General features: G+C 38.2%; 1 protein-coding gene across 4 annotated transcripts in view; it reads right to left on the minus strand.

Annotated features, from left to right (window-relative positions):
- ENPP3 (ectonucleotide pyrophosphatase/phosphodiesterase 3) overlaps window positions 1-27,018 on the minus strand; it is a 65,927-nt gene that overhangs the window by 25,918 nt on the left and 12,991 nt on the right. For 3 of the 4 annotated variants that reach the window (XM_087940889.1, XM_087940892.1, XM_026705501.2), the window contains 13 exons: window positions 25,967-26,089; window positions 24,729-24,854; window positions 22,239-22,299; window positions 15,756-15,853; window positions 15,259-15,338; window positions 14,092-14,211; window positions 12,980-13,089; window positions 11,594-11,659; window positions 10,623-10,695; window positions 9,147-9,255; window positions 8,917-9,045; window positions 8,484-8,515; window positions 6,937-7,064 (listed from right to left, as the gene is read on the minus strand). In XM_087940889.1, coding sequence (XP_087797015.1) covers window positions 6,937-7,064; window positions 8,484-8,515; window positions 8,917-9,045; window positions 9,147-9,255; window positions 10,623-10,695; window positions 11,594-11,659; window positions 12,980-13,089; window positions 14,092-14,211; window positions 15,259-15,338; window positions 15,756-15,853; window positions 22,239-22,299; window positions 24,729-24,854; window positions 25,967-26,089 — 1,255 coding nt within the window. The remainder of the gene's footprint in view (window positions 1-6,936; window positions 7,065-8,483; window positions 8,516-8,916; window positions 9,046-9,146; window positions 9,256-10,622; window positions 10,696-11,593; window positions 11,660-12,979; window positions 13,090-14,091; window positions 14,212-15,258; window positions 15,339-15,755; window positions 15,854-22,238; window positions 22,300-24,728; window positions 24,855-25,966; window positions 26,090-27,018) is intronic. The other variant, XM_087940896.1, reaches the window with a different exon arrangement.

Genomic DNA, 27,018 nt, shown 5'->3' on the forward strand with positions numbered 1-27,018 from the left:
GCAAAAACTAGTGGTATTAATGCATCAGCTGATGGAGAAACAAATAGGATAATTTTTCTAGAATAGTTGACTTCATATCATGCTTCTTTATACTTACACCTCTGTACTACCCAGACACACATATTTGGGTATGTAACATACATACATGCCATTCCTTGAGAAAAGAATTAGCCCTATACCAGCATGCATCTAAGAGACATATTTAACAGATAAAAGGATAGTGATGAGTCAAAAAGCTCTTAACTCTCATCTGTAATGTGTATTTTAATCTAAGTTAAAATATCTTAGATGTGAATCTTTTCCTCTGTGGTACTGAGGAGATTTGCCCTCATATTTTGACTAACTGCATTTCCCTGAATAGCTTACTCATTGAATAATTTCTATTTACACACCCTTAATATCTTTCTTGGATTGCAATCTGGAAAATAAAGGAACATCCAGATAGAACTTTACTGTCCTGCCCTCCCCTAATTCCAGACACAGTTGATCATTTATTAACTTGTCATTTTAAGGCTGAGTAATGAGCAGATTTTCAACTTGGTAATTTTATTCTTGAAAGGCTTTAAAAAGAATTTCTATGTGGTTCCAAAATGCAGCTTGTGTGAGCTATCTGCCTTGACGGGTCAATGACAAGATGTGGCATATACCACCACTGCCCAAATATGTTAAGGAAATCTGCGCGCAAAAAGACTCAGTCTTAATCACTTTCTTTCCCAGTTTAAACATAATTAGGATGGCTTTAGAGAGGGATCCCAAAGGTGCTTTCTTTTTTTTTCCACGAAAAACTTTCTGGATGACTTAGAATCTCCACTGATATTTAGAGAGGGATGTTTCTCTAGTGTGAATAGTATGAGAGAAGAAGGAATATCTCCCCCCACCCTCTTCTCCTAGGTCACATATTCTTTGCAGTAATTCTGATTACCGATGGAAAATTAAGTCACAGTGATTTTGTGATCGATTGTGTGCCTGAATGTGGTCCTACCCATAAATTCCAACATGGAGTCTTAATCTGGTCTTCCAATTCCAAAACGTTTTCTACCTCTTTTCTTGGAGACATTCTATAAGCAAGCAATATAGCATAGATGCAGGTGGAGGTGTGCCTTTTTAAAAAAAAATCTAAATCACTTTTGGGTGTAGATGCAGGCAGTGGTGCTATCAATAAACAGTGGTACTGTACTAAAGGGCAGTATGTGAAAGAGGTGTACCAATCTCAGCAGGCCTTGTTGAAACAAACAAAACAGGCCTTGGAAGTAAACAAAATAAGGGGCCTGAAATACAGGTAATCCTTGGCATACAAATTTGCTTAGTGACCATAGTTACTACATAGTTACTACTTAGTTACAAATTACAATGGCACTGATAATTTACAAGTTATAACCAGGGGTGGGATCCGACAGCGTTAACTACCAGTTCGGTGATTTACGAGGTTCGGTGATTTATGATGTGCTTCCCTGCACGCTGTGCACACCGGCCTGTAAATCGTCATCAGCATGCTGCGTGCAGAGACGCAGCCTTTCAAAAAGCCCTTTTTTCCTGCTTTTTAAACAGCAGCTGTGCCTTGCACAGCAGCTGAAGTTGAAAAAATCAGGAAATAAAGGTCAGGTAAGAGCCCAGGTGGGTGGGTGGGCAAAAACAGCAGCAGACATAGAACCTGTTCTATGTCTGCTGATCTTCAGAGCTACCGGTTCTACAGAGGTAGACAGAACCAGTAGAAACCCACCCCTGGTTATAACATAAGTTATAACTTATAACCATTTTTCACACTTACAACCATTGCAGCATCCCAGGGTCACATGATTTACATTCAGATTCTTGACAACTGGCTCAATATAGGATGGTTGCATGCCCTGGGGTTATGTGATCTTCTTTTGCAACAAGTGGGATTCATTTTTTTTTACTACCAGTTCTGTGGGTGTGGTTAGGTGGGCGTGGTTAGGTGGGGGTGACCATGTGACTGGGTGAGCATGGCCCTTTTTTTGTAGCACCCCCCCTCCAGTTTTTGGGCATTCTGGGCTTCAGGCAAGCCTCCTGGGGAGGGGGGCATTTTTGCTCCCAGAAAGCTTTCCTGCGGCCCAGGAAGGAAAAAAATGGAGCCAGGTGGGAGTGTGCAGCACCCCTCCCCATGCTCCATTTTGGGCCCTTCTGGGCTTCAGGAAGGGGCCCTAGGGGGCGTTTTTGCTCCCAGGAAGCTTCCCTGGTGCTCAGGAAGCCAAAAAAATGGAGCACGCAGGGCAGGGGAGATTGTCCCCCCCCCTCCATTTTTTGCCTTCCTGGGCCTCAGGGAAACCTCCTGGGCAAAGCAGTAAGACAGCAAGGGGAATCCCGGCACAGCTGATCGTAGGAACGGCTGATTATCGGGAGAGGAAAAAAGAAATACCTCAAGAAGTGACTGGCAGGGAAAAACACAGTCAGCAATGTCGGGCATGCATGCGATGTTGCGCGCATGCCCAATAAGGACTGACTGGGCAGGGAGGGGTGGGGCAACTGGGTCAGGGGCGTGGTCAGCCAGAAGTTACTACCGATTCGGCGACCCATGCCAAATTCTTTCTACCAATTTTCCCGAACTAGTGCAAACTGTATACCAGCACTGTTTTGCAACCTTCTGACAAGCAAAGTCAATTCAGATTCACTTAACAACCGTGTTACTAATATAACAAGTGCAATGATTCACTTAACAAATGTGGCAAGAAAAGTTGTAAAATGGGGTAAAACTCCTTAGCACATTTCTCACGTAGCAACATACATTTGGTGGTCCATTGTGGTCACAAGTTGAGGACTACCTGTAATGACCAGCATTTCTAAATTCTAAATGCAACAGTACCAGAGGAACCAATGCCAGGGAGAAAATGGTGTTGGATTATTCAGATGGAAGCATTATATGAAAACCAGGGCTGCTCTAAAGTTGAACTTGATAAACCGTAAGTTGACTTAAAATTGTGCTTCAATGAAGGAAAACAGGGACAATCTATGACAATTATATGCTATAGAAATTAGTCAAGCTTCATGATGACATTTCCTTTGGGAATGCAATTGCCAAACTGCAGGCATCCCAATAGGGAATTCTCTAATCAAGAGAATCAAGGCTAAATCAAGGCTTTATCTTTATCTTTTTATATAATAATAGTAATAATAATAGTAATAATAATAGTAATAGTAATAATAATAATAATAACAATAATAATGATAATAATGATAATAATGATAATAATAATAATAAATTAAAATATATGTTTATATATTTATAAAAACATGTAGGCTATCATTATTGTAATAGAAAGTGACATATAAAGAAGAATGTGGACTTTTTATGGGATTCCTGCAACAGACCCAAAAAATAAAGCCAAATGTCCTTAAAAAAATGTCAAGCCAGCACAGGGATTACAAAAACAAAATAGAATACAGACAAAGGAACAGAGAGATTAGCCTTCCATGTTTTGATTTGCAAAGGAAAACAAGATCTATTCTGTTTAGGGTCAGTGACTGTTTTATTTTTCAGGTGCTATTGAATGCCCTATTTTAAATTTTGCCTCACTTTAAATTATTTTGTAATTTGTTCCTAAGGCAATTATGACAGCCATTTGGATATATTAAAGACTTATCAAGATTTCAATATTAAATAGTGTTACACCATGAATTGCTTTATCTGATTTCTTTTGGAAGTTTTTTTTTCCACCAAGAGACAAATCCTGTTTGGAACATCTGGTTTCCTGTCCAGCAACAAACTCCAGAAATAAATCACAACTATGGTGTAACATTAAGAGGTTGCCAATGTAGCAGCCTTTCTCAATAATCATGCTGGATATGGGAATAACAGGCACTTTGCTTCAAAAGTCTGAAATATACAAGGTTGATATACAGGGAAAATATACTTTTCTGAGATACATCTCTTGCATTATGAAACTTTGCTACATGTTATTTATGTAGCAATCACATAGTTGTATGATTTCATTTCTTTTTCTTTTTTATCTGATAAGTAATGAAAAGAATCTACTATCTCAGTTTTTTGGAAGATAACAGGATGTTATACCATAATTCTTTTTAATTGGCTGGAACTACTCCAGAATTACTCAACAAGAAAAGTATATGCATTTCCTTATCATTTTTTCAGGAAATGTACTTTTATTATAACTACTCATATGCCAGTTTACAGAGAAATTAAAATAACAACAACAACCCTGTAAAATAATAAACTGAAAAATAACAAAGTAAAATTAATTAGCACAATTTAAAAAAAAACCTAGGCTGAATGTAAAGGGTGTCTCCTAATACCAAACTGACCAAAGCCAGGACTTCAAGCAAGAAGAAAATGCCATATGCAAACTGTGTAAACTCAAAGGATCCTTAGGAATACAGTCTTATAAAAGTTGCTGATTTACAACTTTCAGCATTGCTGAGAATTAGCCTTTGCTGTCAGGGCCACAGAGCATTGTTTTCCATCTCTACTTTATCTAATTTCCACTTGCCTACTCCTGGCCATCTGATGCACTCAGGAAGTACAAAGTTCAAACGCTTGAGACTGTAACTTCACCTATAATCCTTCTTCCTATAGTGACAGCAAGCTATAGAAAGACCAAGGTGTTGGTTTAAAAATTAATTATTATTCTGATCCTAAAATTTACTATTAACACAGACAAGGCCCTGGTGCAGAGGTGGTATTCAACAGATTCTGACCAGTTCTGGAGAACCAGTAGCGGAAATTTTGAGTAGTTCGGAGAACCATCAAATACCACCTCTGATTGGCGCTGCCCCATCTATTCTCTGCCTCCCGAGTCCCAGCTGATTGGCTCGGTCTCCTTTTGTTGCCCTGCGTAGGAGAATGGAGCTGGAAAGCAGGTTAGTGGGGTGGGGAGGGAATGGGGATTTTACAGTATCCTTCCCTTGCCATGCCCACCGAGCCACGCCCACAGAACCAGTAGTAAAAAAATTTTGAATCACCAGTGCCCTGGTGGGATTACGCTCTCAAACATTTGGATTTTGCAGCATACAGCAGAAGACTGGGATAAGGAAATCACTGAGAAGTCAGTCATTTTTCTATCTAGGTAGTCCTCAACTTATAATAGTTTGCATAGTGACCGTTCAAAATTACAACGGCACTAAAATAATTGAATTACAACCGTTTTTCACACTTGCAACCATTGCAGCATCCCTATGGTAAAAATGACCAAAATCTAGATGTTTGGCAACTGATTCATATTTATGACAGTTACAGTATCCAAGGTCATGTGATTCCCTTTTGCGACCTTCTGACCAGCAAAGTTAATAGGGAAGCCAGATTCACTTAACAACCATGTTACTAAGTTAACAACTCCCTTAACAATTGCTTCAAAAAAGATCGTAAAATGGGGCAAAACTCACTTAACAACTCTCTCGCTTAGCAACAGAAATGTTGGGCTCAGTGGTGCGTTTCAAATATGTTTACCACCGGTTTGGTGGGCATGGCTTGGTGGGCACGCTTTGCGCACAAGCACACTCTTTGCACACACACATGCACCAAACACGCACTTTGTGCAGGTGCAGAGGCTTTCTGACTCACCTCTTGCAAGCCTGCACTCTGCCTCTTGCTTCAGCAGCTGCCGCGTGGCAATATGCTGGCCGCGCAAAGCAGTTGCACTTCAAAAGCAGGACATAAAGGTTAGTATGGGAGCCCAGGGGGAAAGGTGGAGAGATGGGCCCAACAGCAGAGCATCGGAAAGGTTTGGTCTCCACTGCTCATCAGTGCTACCAGCTCAGCAGAACCAGGCCAAACCAGTAGAATACCACCACTGGCTGGGCTCTATTGTGGTCATAAGTTGAGGACTACTTATATTCTGTTTCTTCTTGTGGAAAGGAAACTTCACGAGGACAGTGGTGTCACCCAAGCAGGAAAAGCCCAAAGGGAACATCAAGCCAGCCATAAAACAAACTTGCATAGGAAAAGGAATCAAATAAAAGGTATTAAAGAAGCCCCTTAGACAAAAGTCCAAATAATTAAGAAAACTAGGGAAACAAGAAAAGAAAACCCTTCCAAATCAGCAAAACAAACAAAAGACACAAAATATATTGCAAAAGAAACAGACAGGAGATTGCCACAAAACAAATATAAGAAAACATTAGGACGAAACTGATAATCCAATCAAACCACCCCGCGGAGTTTACCCTCCAGTGGAAATGAAGAGAACCCCTGACAGGATTTAAAACATTAAGAAATACAAACACAAGCACTCACACACAAAAGGAGAAAAAAAGTATAAAAATCAGGGTTTATTATACAAAGCTAGCTAGCCCCAGGAATGCAGACTTCTTGCTATCTCTCGCCTTCCTGAAAAATAAAAAGAACCAGCTTTCAAGCAGTTGTCTGTATCCTTGCACCAGAGCTCTCCCAGCAGGAAAATCGAATCCTCAGAAGAAAGGCATTTTCCAGCCTTCCAACATTCTCACAAGAGGAACCAGCCTTGCAATCATTTTCTAACTCAGAAGATAAGCCTTCTGTGGACACGTTATCATTTTAACCTAACAAAAGTCTGACAGAAATCTTTCATAATTCAGATCTACAGAGCACTTTGTGGCCAGGTGAACCTGCTCATAGTACAGGTTATGATTTCTAAATAAATCTTCATTTGGCTTTAGAATATTGCTGAGACAAGATCCTTCTATTATTCTAAGAGAGAAGTAGTACAATCACCTGCAGAAAGCGTTTTTCTCTCTTCATTTGTCTATCTTTATCTGTCACGCCTGATTTTTCCATATAAATTTCATGCAGTCACTGAGGACAACGTATTAATCCTCACAGCATTTGGAATAAAGTAGATAATAAAAATAAAACTTCTACATTTATAAGTAAATGTACATATTAAAAATAACATTTTGTTGCCTTCCTACAGTACATCTAAAACTGGCCCCATTTTATCATTTAATAAAAAGTTAAGCCATGCCTATATGTTGGTCTTTATACGGTACCTCACGGCCAACCACTGTCGATCAACCATCAGATTAACTTTGTCAATGCGAACGTTGTTAGCAAAGTGTAGTCTCTTTGGAAGGTCTTTGGCCAAGTAAGCTTTAAAGTGCTGTTTTGGCTTTCGGCACTGAAAAGGTAAAAGTGAAATGCTAAGTTTTGCAGCATCACAGAATTAAAAAATAAAATATGAAAAAAAAAACATGTTTTCAATGCAACTATCGCTATGTTGCCCATCTTACTTTCTCTGCAAAAGGACCTTTTGTAAATTCTTCAAAAGAATCTCTATAAACAAGAATTGGATTGATAAAGGAATGCTAGATTACTTTTTGTTATGTGTAACAGTGAATCCAATAGGTGGATGAAATGCTCCACAAGCCCAGTTAATTACTTCAATATATAGGGCTCTGTGTGTGTGTTGCATGTGTTTTGTGTGTGTGTGTGTGCGTGTGTGTGTTTATTGCCTGTCAATCTATCAGTAATTCTCAAGTTAAAACCCTAAGGAAATCTGGTCATTAAAGTCGTAATTATTGACAGTTGCAACATGAGTCATAAAACATGACTAACCCAATTTTGCAACCTTTCTTGTGGTGGTTGTTAAGTTATGTTAAGTTATGTTATGTTTGAAGCATTGCAAATGGCAATTTCACCCTAACCTGATTACCAAGTGCCCAAAGTGTAGCCCTATGACCATGGGGTGCTGGCTCACAAACTCAGGAAAACAGGTTAAGAATATGTAAATTTCAACCTGTTCCAGAACGTAATGATTCATTGATCATTCAAAACCTTTTCATCCTCTAAAAAACACAGATCTTAAGGGTCCTCTAAAAAACACAGATCTTAAGGGTTTTTTTTTTTTACCTAATGTAGACTGAATTTAGCAATTTTAGCTTTACATCTATCACAGATGACAATTATATGAAACAATAGTATCAGAAGGATACTAGGAAAATAGTGTATTTTACTTTACCTTCCATATGATTGTTGCCTTTTAAAGCAAGAGTAAGATACATTCACACCCAAATGTTAGGCATCACTGGTCAAAATATGTTTTAGTCAAACCCCAAGTGAACAGAACCTGACACACCAACTATATGACATGGGCTTAAACATGGCAAGCTTTCTGAAAATTTAAAAGCATGCTACATGCAATTTTTTTCAGGTTCAAGACAAGAAAACAAAGGGATCAGATAGATTCAGAAGTCAGAGCAACCTTTCATCTTTGGTGAAAATGCTACATAATGGTATATAAAATGCACAATGACTAAGTGGCTAAATTCAATAACTGCAATATCTAAACTGTCCCTAGAGATATGAGAACCGAACACAGCCACGTCTATTATGAAGTGATGAAAGATTCTGAATCTTTCATCCAACCTTCATTAGTTCATAATCTTCATTCAGTTCTAGGCATAGCCTCTCTCAAAGAAAACAGTAACAATGTGCTAAAGAAATTATATTTCAGCAGTGATGCCGTCACAAAATTCTTGTTATTATTATTTTATTATTATTATTTTCTTAGGAAGAAGAAGAATAAAAACATACTCACTGTAAGATTTTTAACAATTGCTTCAGAATCAACTGTTTGGGAGAAAAGAAATGTTATGCAGTATGTATAATGTATTACTTTCAAACATTAAACTATCAATTTGTCTTCTTCAAATATGGTGCATCAAACCCACGGTAGTTGCATTTTTAAGGTATTAAGCCTTTCTGAAATATTCATCCAATGGTATTTGCAACTGTTGGCTTTAGCTTCCATCTGAAAACCACATTTACATTATTCAGCAATTTGCCACCAAATTTTAGTGTTGAAATTTCTGGAGGTTACAGCAATTGAAAAAAAGAGATTCACACACCATAAGCTCTTGTGGGTGGCAGGTGACATTGCTCTAAGTAGGGAAGATGCCCTAGAATCAAATGTTCTACTAAGCCTCTCATTTAAATTCTACAGTTTTATGAAATTTGTGGTCTAAACTTACATGTATAAAAGTCTTTTGGAACATTTTTTGATCGAATACGAGGTGCTGCACCTTCGTACATAAAAAAATCAACTGTATTAAAATAATCTGCCATGTATTCCAGCCGGTTACAAGATATTGCCTCCATGCCTAAAGAAAGGAGAGGAAAATGGTAGATAATTGAACAAACATTGAATTCCTACGGTTGACAAAGCTCTTTATTAAAAGAGTGAAGCATAAAGCAATGTTACCATGATCAGCCAGAAGGATAAGATTGACACAATTATGCAGATTCCTTTGTTTTAGGCCTTCCATCAACATTCCCAGGGTCCGATCAGCCATTTGTAAAGACTCAATTATCTATGCCAAAAAGAAAAGGGGTAACGGGCATCTTATCATACATGTTAAATCAAAGATTGCAATCAGGTCTAGCACAATAAACAATACAATAATAAAGAGAAATCATTTTTGAGTTACAGGTTGTATTATTGGTTCCTAATTTTTAATTGGATTACATTTATAAAAAGCAATAAACATTTGTATGCATTATATTCGTCAGAGTAAAATATAAGTCCATCCCCCCACCTCCAGCCAGCACAATATTTATACAGTTGTTCTACATTGTCCAGTAATTATTTTATTGTTTATTTTATGAGAATAAATATTAAACAAGTAATATGGCAAAAATAAAAATTGAGATATATCACATGACTTGCAAATTGGTCTATACTTTGTCTGCTTGTTTCCTAATTATTTTTGCTTGTTTCCTGAGTTGTTGGGAGTGTGCATTGTAGTATGTCAGTTCCCAGAGGCTCAGACTATGAGAGGACTATCTATAAAACCTAAATTGCAAACCCAATTGAGCCCAAAATTTCTGTTGCTAAGTGAGACAGTTGTTAAGTGAATTTTACCCCATTTTACGACCTTTCTTGCTACAGTTGTTATGTGAATCACTGCCGTTGTTAAGTTACTAAAAAAGTGTTAAGTGAATCTGGCTTTTCCAGATTCTGACACTTTGTTTGTCAGAAGGTCACAAAAGATGACCATAGCTTCAGAGCTGCGGTGGCGCAGTGGTTAGAGTGCAGTACTGCAGGCTACTCCTGTTGACTGCCAGCTACCTTCAATTTGGCAGTTCAAATCTCACCAGGCTCAACGTTGACTCAGCTTTCCATTCTTCTGAGGTTGGTAAAATGAGGACCCAAAATTGTTGGGGGCAATAGACTGACTCTGTAAACCGCTTAGAGAGGACTGTAAAGCACTGTAAAGCAGTATATAAGTTAAATCCTATTGCTATATGACCCAGGGATGCTGACACGGTCATAACATATGATTCAGTTGCCAAGGGTCTGAATTTTGATCACCTGACTATGGGGATGCTACAATGGTTGCAAGGGTGAAAAATGGTCATAAGTCACTTTAAGTGCTGTTGTAACTTTGAGCAGTCACTAAATGAACTATTTTAAGTCAAGGACTACCTGTACAATGCAATAAAAAATACTGTTTGGTGTTTAACGTGGAACAGCTCAGCTTTTACAATATATCATTCTACCAGTGGGTTTTTTTACATCTACCAAAGAAAAAGAAAAGAACATGTGTCATTGCTATACGTTATATCTATATATGCCAACTAAAGTTTAACTTAAGCCACACTCCTTTAAATTCAGAATGAAAGAGACAGAGACAGAGAGAGGGAGAGGGAGGGAGGGAGAGTGAGAGAAGATGCTTACTTGTCCACTAACAGGTCCAAATTTATGTCCAGTTGTGTCCGGTTCCTCAATATACAATGTGGAGAAATCTGGCCTGCAGATTAAAAAGAAATAATGGTCATTATTTTTAGGAAATTTCACCTCATCCAAAGATACATTGTTAATTAACATGTTGCCCGGATAGTTTGAAATTCAATGGTGGCTGCTATCTTCTCCTAGAGCCGTGATGGCAAACCTATGACACACATGCCGGAAGTGGCACACACAGCCAACTCTCCGGGCACTCCAGCCATTGCCCGTTGCTCTTCCAGCTGGTCTTCGCACATGCGGGAGCACCAGAAACCAGAAGAGCAGCTCCCCAGCGTGCGTGCCAGAAACTAGAAGACCAAGTAGCCAGCGCGCATGTACACACCGGAAACCAAAAGCTCAGCTTCGCAAATCGCACATGCGCACTGAAGAACTGCTCTTCCAGTTTTGGGAGCGCTCCCCTCCCCGTGCGTTTGTGTTCCCATTTCAGCACTCAGTGCCAAAAAGGTTCGCCAACACTGTCCTAGAACTAAAAGTTCAGAGTCAGGTTGAACACCGAACTAGCTAGGAGAACAAAAAATAAGAGAGGAAATTATTAAAAACAAAGGACAACATGGAACAAACATCCCCAGAACCACGACGCTGCTTGGATTGTTTTCTCTCAGTTCTGGAAATGGAAGAAAGGGCCAAAATCTGAATAACCACAAGATGGCAGGAGGTTAGAGGTTTTGGTACCTCTTTGTGCCATCCAGTGATTAGCAGATTTTTGCAGTTCAGTTAAAGTCGCCTCAGAGAAGTTGCAAGAAGATGGCAACATTTAGTCATTGAAGATTTAAAAGGGGGTGGGGAGGAGCAGATGACAGTAAGAAAAACCATGCTTCTTAGTTGACAGCAGATAATTAGCTGCCTCGCTTAGCATTTTATAAGAAAGAGAATGTTGTTTCATAAGCTTTCATGGCTATTACCTCTTAGCTTTGGGGAGATCTAGCCACTGTAGCACCTCCATAACTCTTGCTTCAAATGGAGTTGATCTATAAGGAATAAAAATATTATTTTTATTGGCGGCAAGGAGGACTTTGTTTTGGTGGACATGTCAACAACATGTTTTTATGCCAATAGCAAGGAAGACAATCAGCTCTCTCCAACCTTCCCATTATGAAACATTGGTTAATTTTTTGTGTGTCAGATGTCATTCTGTACAAATGCTTTTATAAAGCAAAACCCAGGCTGCTAATTGCAAACGCAAAGCCGCAACCGGGTAGACTTTATGTTGCAATGTGAACATAAATCAAAAGTAAACACCGTAGGAAAAAAAAATACTTAAGAGTAAACACTGCTGTAAAAGTAATGTATACAAAAAAGACCCAAGCAAAACACAGTCCCTTCCAATTCCCTGCAATAAACAAGGCATGAAATATTCTTTCCATGCGGCCGTCCTGTCTTCTTGTTTGGGATAGAGTCGGTAGAGTATGGCAGGAAGGATATGAAAAATGGTTTCAAAATGTCAAAGCAAAGCAGAGTAATTTTGAGTCCATTCTGTGGCCTGAAATCTGAATTTCTCACCAAAATAACATCACCACTTAGTATATCCAGTACTCCCCATCAGGCAATATTGATAAAACAACTACATTGGAATTATAAGCCTGTCAGTATTAAGATGGACAGCCCATTGAATAAAGTAGAACGGAAGCTGCATTTTTCCTAGCAGATTTAAGCTGAAGGCTGACCCTTCAATTAAGCAGAGCAAGAAGATGCCTCAACCAGCAGGAGGCAGCAAAGTGTCAGAGGTCAGAGATGCCGCTTCCCCATCAGTTTTCCCCATCAATTATGGGACGCCCTTCAAGCCAACAGAACATTTTTATGCTAATGCCAGGAATGAAAAAAGTGCCAACCATCTTTTAGGCAATTGTTGCACATGACAGAAGAATGAAAAGTGTTCCTCTCCCATTCTTCAAACCCAGCCTGATATATGTTCCCTTTATGTATTTATAATACAAAGCTTTCTTAATGCAGACATTATTTAATGTGTGGGAATGGAAAGGACCATGCAGATCTTTGAAGAGATATTTTCCTTCAATGGCTGCATGAACGAAGCACCCATTCATATCAACCACAGCCATGTCTGTGTAATCATTAGTAGCTGAGCTTCATTCAAGGATGTCATTCTTGGTAAAGGCTTACTGAATAATGATTTGGAAACGGCAGAATGAGTGAAGCATCAATTCAGTACCAGTTTCCCATTACTGCAATACATTTTCACGTACTTCAGGTGTCCTATTGATTAAAAAAGTATATCCCCATAAAGAAATATGTAGCTGATAGAACCAATTTTTTTTTCATCTTTAACTCACTTGTTATACACTTTGTATATAGTTGGGAAAGATCCATTTATTTTTACTTCAGATCCAGGCCAAAAGTAGGTGGCTGCTTTCAAACCTTGAGAGGTTGCTGTATGCCAAATCTGCAAGAAGTGTGCACAGAATCAGTACCTTAAAAATGAGCAAACTGTAAAACCTCACGTCTAAAAATCTCTACAGGCAGCCCCCAGATTAAGAATGTCCAGTTTAAAGACAACCTCTAGATACTAGTAGGGCTGTCTGTTAAAAAATGACAGAGAGTTCACCTGTTACAATAGTTAAAATGCCAGACAGCTAGCAGCAGCATGACCTGACTCAAAATAGCGGATGGCATTCTCCTTTCTTGAACCAATGAAGTTGATAAAAATGTGCCATGCTTTCATGAGTGTCACAAAGTAGAGTGTGCTTTTTTTAATACAGCATTCGGCCTTTTTTCAGCAGTTCATGAAAGTATTGTGCAGCTTCAGAGGATCAACTGCTAAAGGAAGGAGAATTCTGTCCATCGTTTTGAGTTAGATCATTTTTGCCTTCACTGAAGTTACTGATCTTTGTGATGGCTGCAGCATCTCGACAGTCTTGTATCCAAAATTTGGACAGTGAGAAATTGAATTCCACTGAGGTTTTCTTGCTTTGGATTCTCTTTGTTGGAAGTCATTTTTTCCCATAACCTAGTTTTAAAATATGAAACTTATACATTTAAACTTTACATAGAACTTTGGTTACAACTTTGATGTTGTTGTTGATCCCTGATATGCAGAAGTACAGGTATGGTAATCTTTTCCCATTTAAATGCAAATTCTGTTTAAAATCACTCTTAATCCAAGACTCACTATACTCACTTATCAGCAATTTTTAGAAATGAAATGTACTTTACTATGGGCCAATCAAAACTGAAATCTATAAAGCCAGGTTGATTTTTTTACACGGGGACCTTCCCCATTTCTGTTTCCCTACTAAGGAATTATAACATCTTCAGAGCATTACCTTGCTGCCTTGAAATTATATGTGAAGTCTATTTGCATTACTGTTATTTCAATACAACAATAGAATTTGCTATTGGGAAATAAAATATATCTACACCAAGGAACAAAACTAAAGGTACATACAGGTTGTCCACCCCACCAGGCAGGATTTCTCATGTTCTTTCCAGAAAGTGAGAAGTTCTGATTTAAATTCACATCATACATATTATTGTCAATAATGCCATGGGTTTCTGCATACAAGCCCTGAGGAAAAAAGATACATATTACTGCAGATAAATGTGCTGTTTAACATTTCCTCTAGGATTTGTGCTATTGGACTGCACTGCTGAAGTGGAATAGGGTTTCCTGCTTGAGAAATTACTAATTTAAAATTTAATAACTATAAATTGCAAATTACCTACAGAAAAAAATAATAATTTTCTGCATATAATGTAAAACCGTATTTTCAAGCATGCCTCTGAGTCTCACTAGAATTCTGGAGCATACTTAGAAAACCCTAATGATTGATGGCCAACACTTAGATTAAATGTAGACCTACTTAGATAGAGCAAATAAGAAGAAAAGTAATTTAAAAACGAAGAGGTCTGTAGGGAGCGTGCATAAGCACACCAATGTGCCTACTGTCCCTGTCCTATTGTTTCTTTTGATTTTTCTTACATGTATCCATTTCATGTATTCATAACTATGTTTATACTTATACCTGTTATCTTATAATCGCTTGACAAAATAAAATAAATAAAAAATAAATAATTGCTAATGATACAAAGAATCTTGAGGGCTAGAAGTGGTTGTGGGAAAACAGTATCACATGTTTGTATTTCAACAAATTGATGTTTTGTGAATGACTATGAGCCATAGCAGTAGACATTTTTTTGAAAGTGACCATAATATTATCTCAAAATTTAAAATGAGGGCCTCTCCCAATCTGATCCTCTCTGGATATGTTCAACTACAGAAAAGATTAGAAGAGGTATCTCTTTCCAGACTATACAAATGCACTTCAAGAGTTTCCCACTCAAGTTTCCCATAAAAATAATGTGAAAGTCACCCAGACCAATATTTCACAGATGAAATTTAGAGAAATGAGGAAAAAATAGCTTTTCATTTCAACTGGTTCTTCTTTGCTGCTGCAGTTAGTTAGTTAGCTAGTTAGCTAGTTAGCTAGTTAGTTAGTTAGTTAGTTTTTGCATTTATATTGTTTGATTTCTTATTATCGAAGGACAGAGGTCAATTCATATACTAGCAATAGCAAATAAAATATATATGGTAAATGCCCAAGCAAATACTTACTGTAACAATAGTGTAGTGGTTTACAAAGGTTTTGGTTGGATAAGCAGCTCTCATGTATTTGGCATGAGTCCCACAAGTTTCTACAATCAAATAGGATATATACAATGAGAACTACCCATGTTTATATCAAGGGATTTTTTTTTTCACATCTCCCTCTCCCCACCCTTACTTTAGTCAAAACGGTTCCGTCCAATTGGAAAAGGACAAGAAATTTTAGCACAAGCTTATGTGGGCTTTTCCTAGAGGTATCCCTCCCCTGCCACAGAATATCAATAAGGCAGAAACAGTCCTTAAACAAAGAATGTTAGATGTGGGCATGAGGATAAAATAAGTCAACTTCCATTCAGTGTAATGATTGGTAATCAATTCAACTGCTCTAGGAAGGGAAGGAATGATTGGCTGGAATATCTTATGCAGGACACTCCATTTGTTGCATCTTTCAAGTTGCAGAAAGTTATCATTCATTATAAATCTTCATAAAATAGTTTATTACTTACTAAGCTTATTGATATTGGGCATTAAACTATCCCAGGTTTCCAAATATTCAGCCCTAAAGCCATCCATTGAAAAAAGAATAAGTGGGGACTGATCAAACCTAAAAGAAACCACAACATACATAATTTACTATGTGTTAGCAGCCTTATAGCAATTACATGCTAAACAAAACATTATTTACAAAAATATTGTATATCTTTCAGCCTGGGGTATTTGTGTGAAGTGTTAAAGTGTGCAAGGTGAGGGTCATCAGGATTCATTAGCATAATGACAGACACCCTATTCCTTTAGGATATTTGTCATCCTGTAAATTTTCACAGAGAGAGAGAGAGAGAGAGAAAGAGAGAGAAAGAGACAGAGACCTTAGGATTTCCTTGATTTCAGGAGTACAGTATTTTGATGTAGGATGTAAAAGAATTTACAGTAATCATGAATTTCACTGGAAGCCAATATGAACACTCCACTACAACTCAAATAAACCTAGATCAAGCTGTGTTCTGTCTTGTTTCTTTTAATTCCCTGGCAGGAAAGTGTGCCTGAAAAAAAGATATAACGCTGAAAGCTAGACAGTACAACAGAACTTTATAAAAGCAAACAAAAAGAAAGAAAAAAACCTGAGGAAAGGTTATAGTGTAAACACATGGAATAAAAATATTCAGTTTGTAATGGTTTTAGAATTAGCTACGTTGCTCTTTTAACACGCTAAATCAAAAATAGAAATCAGATTTATAGCTTTGCAGAAGCCTAGTGATCAAGGTTCAGCTTCCTATGCATTCTGACAACTTGGTAGAGTCCAAAGTTTACAAAAAAAAAATATGCTGACTATTTTTAATTGAATTAAAAATTTGAACTGTTACCAATGATGAGTCGTAGTAAAACTCATGCATACATAATAATGAAGAGAACTTGGGATTAGTAGAACAAATAAAAGTAAAAATTTGCTGCAAAATATATTTTTAAACTCAGTCTTCCTGAACTTGAATTAAACTGTGTCTGTACTGTAAGAGTTAAAGTTCAACATTTCTAGAGAAATGTTGCTTGAGAATCAATAATAAAAGTATTTACCCTTCACTATATAATCTATTTCCTTATTATGTCACAAGTGATTTATCCATTTAGGAACTGTCAACATAGTTTAGAAAGTGTGGTCACTGCCCTGCAACCACAGGTATAAGGAAAATAATGCATTTATATAACCATATGTTCAGTTTAAACCTCCTCAATCTTACAGATGTTCAAATATGTCTTCATGACAGTCTATTGGTTTACCATTAAAGACAAACTTTACTGGAAGAGGCATATGTATTAAAGTTCAGTAACAGTTTCTTGGAGCTGAAAGAGCTGATTACATCTCAGTTTAAGATTCAAACTAAATACCACATGCAAATGAATATGATACTGAAAGATTTAAAATAGATAATAGAAGAATGGCTCAAGGTGCTGGCTTTTTTTCTGTAATTCCCTCTCCTAAAGGTCCTTGTCCTTCCAGAAGAATCAAAACTAATCTTTGCAATGCTGTTTAAAAAGACCCTATGCTAAACTTTTCAGGAATGTTAAGCCAAAACACAGTGGGAAGATGCAACCATTCTTGCTTTTGGTTTTGTAGTTTTTTACTAGCCTTGTTAATATTTTAGTATTTTTATTGTTATGGTTTTACAGATACAGATAATCAGAGTTGGAAGGGACCTTGTAGGTCATCTAGTCCAACCCCCCCGCCCAAGCGGGAGAGCCTACACCATTTCTGACAAATGGCAGTCCAATCTCTTCTTGAAAGTCTCAAGTGATGGTGCTTTCACAACTTCCGAGGGCAAGTTCCATTGCTTGATTGTTCTCACTGTCAGAAAGTTTTTCCTTTTTCCAGGTTAAATCTCTCCTTGTTCAGTTTCCATCCATTATTCTTTGTCTGGTCTATGGGAGCTTTAGAAAATAGCTTGACCCCTTCCTCCCTGTGGCAACTCCTCAAATATTGGAAGACCACTATCATGTCTCCCCTGGTCCTTCTCTTTACCAGGCAACCAAGCCCAGTTCCTGCAACCGTTCGTTGTATGTTTTAGCCTCCAGTCCCCTAATCATCCTGGTTGCTCTTCTCTGTACTTCTTCTAAAATCTCAACATCTTTTTTATAATGAAGTGACCAAAATTGGATGCAGTATTCTAGGTGTGATCTTACTAAGGCTTTATAGAGTGGTATTAGTACTTCCCTTGATCTTGACTGTATCCCTCTTGACTGTATCCCTTGTTAATACAACTTAGGATTGCATTAGCTTTTTTGGCAGCGGCTGCACACTGCTGGCTCATATTTAGTTGGTTGTCCACTGAGACTCCAAGATCCCTCTCACAGTTACTGCTATTGAGCCTGGTTTCACCCAGTCTATATGTGTACTTTTGGTTTTTCTTGACTAAGTGTAAGACTTTACTTTTCTCTACATTGAATTTCATTTTGTTAGATATGGCCCAGTGTTCTAGTCTGTCAAGATCCATGTGGATCTTGAGCCTATCTTCTTGGGTGTTAGCTATTCCTGCCACCTTAGTATCATCTGCAAATCTGGTAAGTTCCCCTTCTATTCTCTCATCTAAGTCATTAATGAAGGTATTGAAGAGTACTGGGCCTAAGACGGAACCTTGTGGCACCCCACTGCTTACTTCCCTCCATGTGGACTTAGACCCATTAAGGACTACTCGTTGAGTACGGTTTGCCAGCCAGTTGCAAATCCATCTAGTGGTGGTGCTATCTATTCCACTTTTTTCTAGCTTACTAAGAAGTAGATTGTGGTCTACTTTATCGAATGCCTTGCTGAAATCTAAATATATTATGTCCACAGTATTTTGCTGGTCTACTAATTTAGACACTGTGTTGAAGAATGAAATAAGATTGGTGTAAGCCAATGTTTTAATTGTAAGCCACCCTGAATCACTTTGTAGAGTGAGATGGGCTGTATATAAATGTAATAAGTAAATAATAAATAAATAAAACTTAATTAAATAAATAAATACAATCCTTACAACTAGAATCATATATAATATTTGAGAAGGAGCACATGGGATCTATGCTCAGAGTGAAGGTAGCAGGCTGATTAATTTCTCTTATAGTATTATAAACATGATATAATGGGCAATCTAACAGTGCTTTCTCATCTCTTCATATTATGGACAATGCTGCAACTGGGAGTGGAACTTACAATTGGGTTTTTATTTAAAAGGTGTTTTTGCCAAGTATGTCAATACCAATACAAGGGTAACAGTACAGTGCTGAGCTAGGATCAAGAAGTTCCCAACTGAATTTCTGAAACCATTATGCTGACCTTCAAGCTATAGTGTAAATAGTCCTAAATTTCCCTTAGACCAGGGGTCTTCAAACTTGACAGCTTTAAGACTTGTGGACTTCAACTCCAGGAATTCCTCCTCCAGTCATGTTAGCTCAGGAATTCTGGGGGCTTAAGTCCACAAGTCTTAAACTTCCCAAGTTTGAAAACCCTTGCTTTAGACAATGTTGGGAGAATCCAGCCAGACAGGGAGAAGGATTCAAGAAAGTCACTAGCCTTAAGTCCTTGTGTAGCTTGCAAGAGGCACAATCCTGACACATCCTCCTCCCTCAATTAAATTCCATGAAACTTTATCTGGTCGTTCCCAAAGGAAAGCAACCAGTCTGAGGAGATTTTTTTAATGTAGGTAGAATACAATAAATGTGCTGATTTTGAACCTTTCACCAGTGGATCTGGCTACTTATGCCTGATATGTAGGCAATGTATAAATGTTCTGAAGATAGCTGTTTCAGTTTTGATATGATGCATTAACATCAGTCTCATGTATTGTTCTAAAAGAGAAAAGTCAAGGGGCAATTTACCCGAACACAATGCAAAGGGAAACACTGAAGGTGTGATCAGTTGATCCAGTTTTGATGTGACAAGGGTATAACAAGGATTATTTTAAAGGAAGGAAAGCCAAGAGACATAATTTCCCAGAACACATACAAAGGGAAGCATTGAAGGTTGGATCAACTCAAAGCAAACTGGGGAAAATGAAAGCAAACAGCACAGAACAAGACAGTACAGTACAGCACAGAACAAGACAGAACAGAGGCTACAGAGCACTCAAATTTCAGGCTACCTTCTCATGGCCTCCTACCTCATATCAGCTTCCCTGCAGATATTTGTGCACTCAGTGCAAATCATGGCAAGAGGAAAGTCAATGTGTATATGGTTTGACCTCTGTCTGCTTCCCTATGAGTCAGGAGCTGCACAATAGGAATGCTCACTCAAGTGGAAGCCAAGACAGGCATAGTTTTTATGACAATAAGTGGGCAGCGGAAAGGTGAGGGTGAGAGTATCATTTAGACAGATTATTCATTACATGTTAAATGTTCCATTTTAATAAAGTCTGCATAACAATGGCATTTTAAATATTTTTAATATTTTAACAATCCTTGTGACATGAAGATTGTTCATATTACTTTCCTCATTCTCAAGACATTGGTTTCAATTAAACATATAATAACATATTGCTCAATACACAGATAGAACATTAATTTTCTTGCAGGGTTTCCATTACATTTTGTTATGCTTTCTCCAAAGCAAGTAGTGTTGAAGGTGGTGTAGCATAGATAACAGCATGGAATATTGATTAAAGATTAGGATCTAGAACAGTGATTCTCAACCGTAGCAACTTTGAGATGGGTGGATTTCAATTGCAGGCTGAGGGATTCTGGGAGTTGAAATGATATCTCTTGAAGTTGCTGAGGATGATAAACACTGATCTTGAAGATCCAGGTACAAGTCCGTCATCAACTTAGTAGTTTTCTGGGTGAGTTTGGGTCAATCATTCTCAGCCCAATCTATGTCACAAGCAGTGGTGGGATTCAGCCAGTTCGTACCGCTGGGAGAACCAGTTGTTAACTTTCTGAGCAGTTTGGTGTATTGGTTGTTGGAAGAAATCATTAGGGCAGAGAACCAGTTGTTAAATTATTTGAATCCCACCACTGGTCACAAGATAATTGCAGTGGGAAAAAGCAGGAAGTAGATTTATATACAATATGCTAGTCAAGTTCTTGAACAAAAACAAGGATATGAATAAGAAATAAATACTTACATGAACAAAACAAATCTATGATGACTTATAATACATGGGAATTAAGATGATTAAACAGTTGTTCATTGTACTGGAACACACAAAGAAATTCCAGTAAAAGGTTACCAAATGAGAGGACATGTCATAACAGAAATGATGTATTTGTATAAAAGAAAAAAAAAATGGAGAAAAGTGGAAAAGTGCATAAAGGACAAGAAGAAATGAAATCAGTTTATTATAGTTGAACTCAGCTGAATTGAGTTTTTGATTGTAAGCTACCCAGAGTCATTAAGGTGAGATGGGCGATGCAGAAATGTGTTGAATAAATAAATAATTAAAAAACAGGGCTGGTACCTATAAAACTTATAACAAGTGAATGACAGTGTAGAGATCCTACTTCCACCCCACCAAAAATAACAGTGGTAATAAAGCAAGTCAATGACTCAGTCAAAAGTTTTGACTGCCATAGATGTCATTGATGGGTGCAGCCTCCTTGTTCTGATAATGGCTTGTGTATATAAATTTACAGAAGTAATTGTCAACTATTGCTTGGTAGCTGTAAACCTAAGCTAATTGTTTGGCAGGGGGAGGCAAGAACACAACTTATCTAATTCAGTGGTCGCCAACCAGTGGGCTGGGGACTATTGGTGGTCCGCAAGAAAATTTTGGTGGTCCGCAGAGATATGTCCCCCACAGAGCACTCCCCCAAAGCAATTAATTCAGGCTGCATGGGAACACAAGGCTGCACCACCCACATGGCCCGCCCACCCGCTGTCCCCCATCCTTTGGCCAAGCACAAACCTTACCTTGAGTAGAGCTGGAACTGGAAGGTAAGACCAATGGCAGGGGAGGGAAATCTGCCCCATGATGGCTTGCTGACATTGGTGGGAAAGTCGGTCCCATATTCCAGAGCGTGCAGTAGTCATAGGACTGGCTTTTTGGTCATCCCAGAGCAGCTGCTCCTCCACCTGGGTGCACTGGCCTGTCTTGGACTGCAGGAGCTGCTCTGGGATGACCAAAGGGCCAGTCTTGTGACTACTGCAGCTCTGGAATATGGGACCGACTTTCCCACCAATATCAGCAAGCCGCCGTCAGTCAAAATTCATATTAATGGTCTGCGGGATTTAAAATTATGAGTTTGGTGGTCCCTGAGGTTCAAAAGGTTGGCCACCCCTGAACTAATTGATCAGTGCATGAAACTTATTGGAGGGCAGAAACATCTTGGCAATCAAAAAAAAAAAAAAGAACAAGATTTCCAAATGCTTTGAATGAAATGTCATTTTCATTATTTATGTATCTGAAGTACCATGGTCTGCCTGAAACAATGTTTTTCAATAAAAGAAGCAGAATTTTTATACTTGCTTATGAAGCAAAGCAACCCTGTTTTCTTAATCTGCTTGTTAAACCTGCATACTGACTTACCCTTCTGGACAGTGAGAAGCACTAGAAGAAGCACACTGATCTTTCAGCCACGATGTTTCTCCTGAAAAACACACATGAGAAGATGGATCTTAATTGCTGGCATTTAGATTCAAAAGAGAGACAAAGAGGCTGTTATCTTGTTTTATCTTTAGGAAAGTTAAATGAATGAATACAAATAAGTTAAGTCCAGAGATGCACAATATATTCTATTAGTTGTATGATTAGGAAATTAACCAAATAAATTTGTGAGGAACAAAGGAAGGTATGACTATGCCCGACTAAACTTTGCTGTAACCCAAATGGTTGTAATACAGTTGAGATAAAGTAAAGAGATTAAATCTGACAGGGGATTGCCAGAAGGAAGTTAACTTGGGTGTTAAAAATCTGGTTACACTGATCTGTAGTTTTAAAAAAAACCAAGGAAATTGGATCCTTAAAGTAAATGGGGTTAATTATTAAGGGAAACAAAATGGAAGTTCCTGGTAGATAGCTTGGAGTCATTAAGAAAATCAGAACTCTTGCCTCACGCAAGAGAAAGAAATTGGGTTCCCAAACTAAAAGATGTAAAGAAGAGAAACAAATGTGGTGCTATGGATAGACATATATATATATATATATATATATATATATATATATATGTGTGTGTGTGTGTGTGTATGTGTATATGTATATGTATATGTATATGTATATGTATATGTATATGTATGTATACATAGATGTATGCATATAGACTAAGAAATCAATGTGAAATAGTTCTAAAATTACTCAGGAAGAGCTAAAATATCAGAATCTTGGAAATCTGAATGTGTTTCCCTCTCCCTTTCTTTCTTTCTCTCTCTCAATGTTTAAGTTAGAAAGGGGCATGATGGGGACGATTACTCAAATTACTTTCTTGGAATGGGCTCAAGCCTCACTTGTCTGATCATTGCCTTGATAGCAATTCTTTCTTCTGATCTTCAAGACCATTTCCTAGGCCTTCAACATACAGGGAAGACATGAGGAGAACAGACCAAGTTTAGTTTGGACAGCAACGGCTAGAAAAAAAAGGAGGATATAGGATATAGAAGGAATGCAAGACAAAGCTTCAAGTTAAGGAGAGAGGAAAAAACTATTCATGAATAAGCAAAAGATAAAAGTGACAACATAATTTTTCCCCCTCCACCACCTTGCCCAACTGTTCCACCCCTTGCAATTGACAAAAGAGATAAAGGCAGCTTTAGTGGAATAAAGGCTTCGGGAGTTTTGGTTGGCAACAAACCAACAGAAAAAGTCCTAAGCATGTGGTATAAATTGAGAAGGCAATGATCGCTCATGCTTTAGTCACCTAAGAGGTGGGTTAGTACAATGTACTTTAGATGGGGCTGGTCTTGAAGATCATTGCACTGTTGTAAGCAATTAAGGAGATTCCATCTCTATTATGTAAGGTACATAGGTTACCAATAAGCTTCCAGGTGGAGATCAAAGGTGTAGGTTATCACTTATCAAATCCTTCGCAGGCCTGTCAAACTGGTGGCCTGCAGGCTGGATGCGTCATGCGCAGGCCATGCCCACCCCGGCTCCACAAAGGCAAAAATGTCTTGATACGTCACGATTATGTCACGTGACATCGAGTTAACACCCATAAGGCCCAGCTATTTAGGGACTGCCTCTCTCCCATTATTTCTGCCTATCCCAGAAGATCTGGGAGAACATGTCATTTGCATCCCATCTATTAAGCAACGCCATCAGTTAGGATCCCAGAAGTATGTCTTTTCTATCTGTAGTATAGGAATAGCACCCTCCCAGAAGTTCATACTTCCTGAATCATGCAAGAATCAGTTTCTCAAACTTGGCAGAATAAGATGTGTGGACTTCTTCAACTCCTGGAATTCTCCAGCCAGCACTGCTTTAACTGATATCTGGCAACATGTTTCTTCCCTCAGTCACTGGGATATGTTAGAGCACGAGTATCAAACTTGCGGCGTCACATTTCCATCACATGATGTTTTGTGACTTTTTTCACTTCACAAAGCTGGGGTAAGCATGGCCTGCATATGATGCATCCAACCCACGGGCCACCAGTTTGACACGCAAGTGTTAGAGTGTCCTCATCACATGTGAATGTCTGTTTCAGTTCATGTATATCTGTTTCCAGTTATGTGCAATGTGATCCTTATCTTTTAAATCTGTACAACACCCAAGTTCATTATTGAGTTGGGTAGCCTTACGAATCTAAATTATACATACATAAATACAAAACCACTAGGATAGTCATCTTTAAAACATTAAAGACTTATTTAAAAAGGAGTACTTTTGTTAGATTTGTATTTTGTGTCAGATCCCATTTGTATTATTATCAAAGAACAGTTCCCAAATATAGCCTTATAATGTTCATTTAATTCCCTCATAATTTTTTTCCTGAAAATGTTCATGAAAATGATTCTGCATGGTTTTTCCCCCACTTAATTTCATAAAACTTATCAAAATGCTTTGTCAAAAATTCAGCCTCACTTTTGCAGATGCTTTTGTAGTCTGTACAGCAATCTTTTTTCGTCAAGCAGTCTTCAGAACAGGAGCATAATACATTGGCCATTCGCTTCTCACCACAACGTAATTTATTGCAAGACCAACTCTGAGCTAAAAAAATGGAAATCATCATTACATATATACATACACCTCTATACAGAAAACCTAGATGAAAGTGCAAGAAAAGCAATCTTGAAAATAGAATTCAATGACAAACATATTTCTGGAAATATGTTCCTAAAGGTAGACCCATGTGCATTAAGGCACATATATCCAGGTCTTATATATATATATATATATGCAGGTTTTGGCGTGTTTGGGTCTTTTCCCATGTAAGATTGAGAGTATCTTGGTGACATTTCAACAAGGTCCCATTTGCCATCTTCAGGCTGGTGCTTTTGGCTTCGTGCTTATGCAAGCAAAGCGTGATTGGAGCTGCCATCTCTCTATAAATACTAGTGGGGAGGTGTGGTGTGCTGGCTCTGTTGGAAGTGGGCTGGTTGGCTGTGTTGTTATTTCTTGATTGGTTGATGGAGTTAATATTTGCAGATTGGTTGGCTTTTTCGTAAGAACCTGTGTGGCTGAGCTACTGGCTGTGTGTCTATCAGCCTCCTGTGTTGTAATGACCTGGGTAATGGGCTGTGTGATGAGCTTCTAAATTCTATTGTTGTGACATCCTGGGTCTTGTGCTGTAATCTCCTGGGTCATTGGCTGTGTTGAAACATCCTGAGGTTTTGTGGTGTAACCTCCTGAGTTCTGTGATGTGATATCCTGAGTGGATGGCTGTGATGTAACATTCTGGGTTTTGGTTTGGCTCCGAGTTTGAGGTCTGGCTATATGTTCATGGCATGTGTCAGTTTACTTAGTTTGGGGGTCAGGGTGTGTGGCAGCTGGTGATGCAGCCATGGTCTGGTTTCTGAACCATCAATGGGATATTTTGTACCTTCATTCTCTGGAAAATAACACATTCTGTAGGACTTCATGCCATGGTTTGAGACGGTTTGGAGACTGGTGATCTGATTCTATTGAACAGTCATCAACCTCCTGTTGACTTGATATCACCAAAGCATGTATAAAATCAATGCCTGTTCCCTATAGAAAGGAACATTTAGTTTCTGCTTCATTGATTAAGGCTGATTTGGGGCAATAGAATGGTCTATTTGCTTTGAAAAAATCATCATTCTGTCTATGATGAAATTAGCTGATTGGAAAGTTGCACATACTTGGTAGCACACAAGTATCCTGATAATCCCAGCAGCAAGCTTCGCGTTCTGTACACTTGTTATCACAACTACAGTACGATAGCTCTTCACTGAATGTCTCATTACATCTGTTTCTGCAGCTTTCTGGATGAATAATCAAAGATAAATTTAAAAAGAGATAGACAATTATTTCCATATCGTCTGAAAATAAACGTACAGGTTAATCACCCAAACATCATACACTCCCTCCCTCCCTGAGTGTGTGTGTGCGTACGCGCACACGCCTGTGTGTAGAGAGAGAGAGAGACAACACTTTCATGTCAGACAGTGTCTACTGAGTGGACTCCAACAGAAGCTTCATACACCGCATAGGACACTTCTTTATCTATATGGAAGTTTTATGCAATGAATTATATAAATTCCAACTCTGCCAGTAATGCCAGAACATAAAATAGGTAAATTAGCCACTTCTCTACCATTTATCTTTAATGTTCTTTAATGTCCAAGGTTATTTTGAGTCACCAGAGTACTTAGGAATTAATTTTCATATCTCACTTAAAGTTAATCTCCTCATGCCTCCTCAATAAGCACAGTAATACAATTAATCAGAAACAGGCAGAGTGATATCCGTGCAGACTTAGCTAATAAACAGCTAAATTAATATTAATTGCTGTGACGTCAGTTACCTTTTGAAGACCTAATTGTATCTGTGTCTTCACCCTACTCCATACTAGCATGAAACCAGGCATGATGATATAAATATGGAATTCACTTGATTTAAAAATCTACTGGGACTGAAGGCTTAAACTAGTTTGACCTTCATTTTTGGAGACTTCTGCATCCTGTTTTTAATGCAACATGCACAATCAATATTGTTAAGTATTACCTAATATGGCCATAGAGTTGGTTAACAGATTCCACTCATTGGCCCAGTCACTGGCGGGAGAAATAAAGCCCCATCAGTGGCTGAAACCTTAGACAGCACCAGCTACAAAAGCCGGCGCCAGCCACAGCTGAGCAGTTTTTTCTTAATTCACGAAATAAAAACTGTTACCAGTTCCTGCCATGTCCTG

Source organism: Pseudonaja textilis, chromosome 1, assembly GCF_049901715.1.
Source record: "Pseudonaja textilis isolate UNSWEBS1 chromosome 1, rPseTex1.2, whole genome shotgun sequence".
Classification (NCBI taxonomy): domain Eukaryota; kingdom Metazoa; phylum Chordata; class Lepidosauria; order Squamata; family Elapidae; genus Pseudonaja; species Pseudonaja textilis.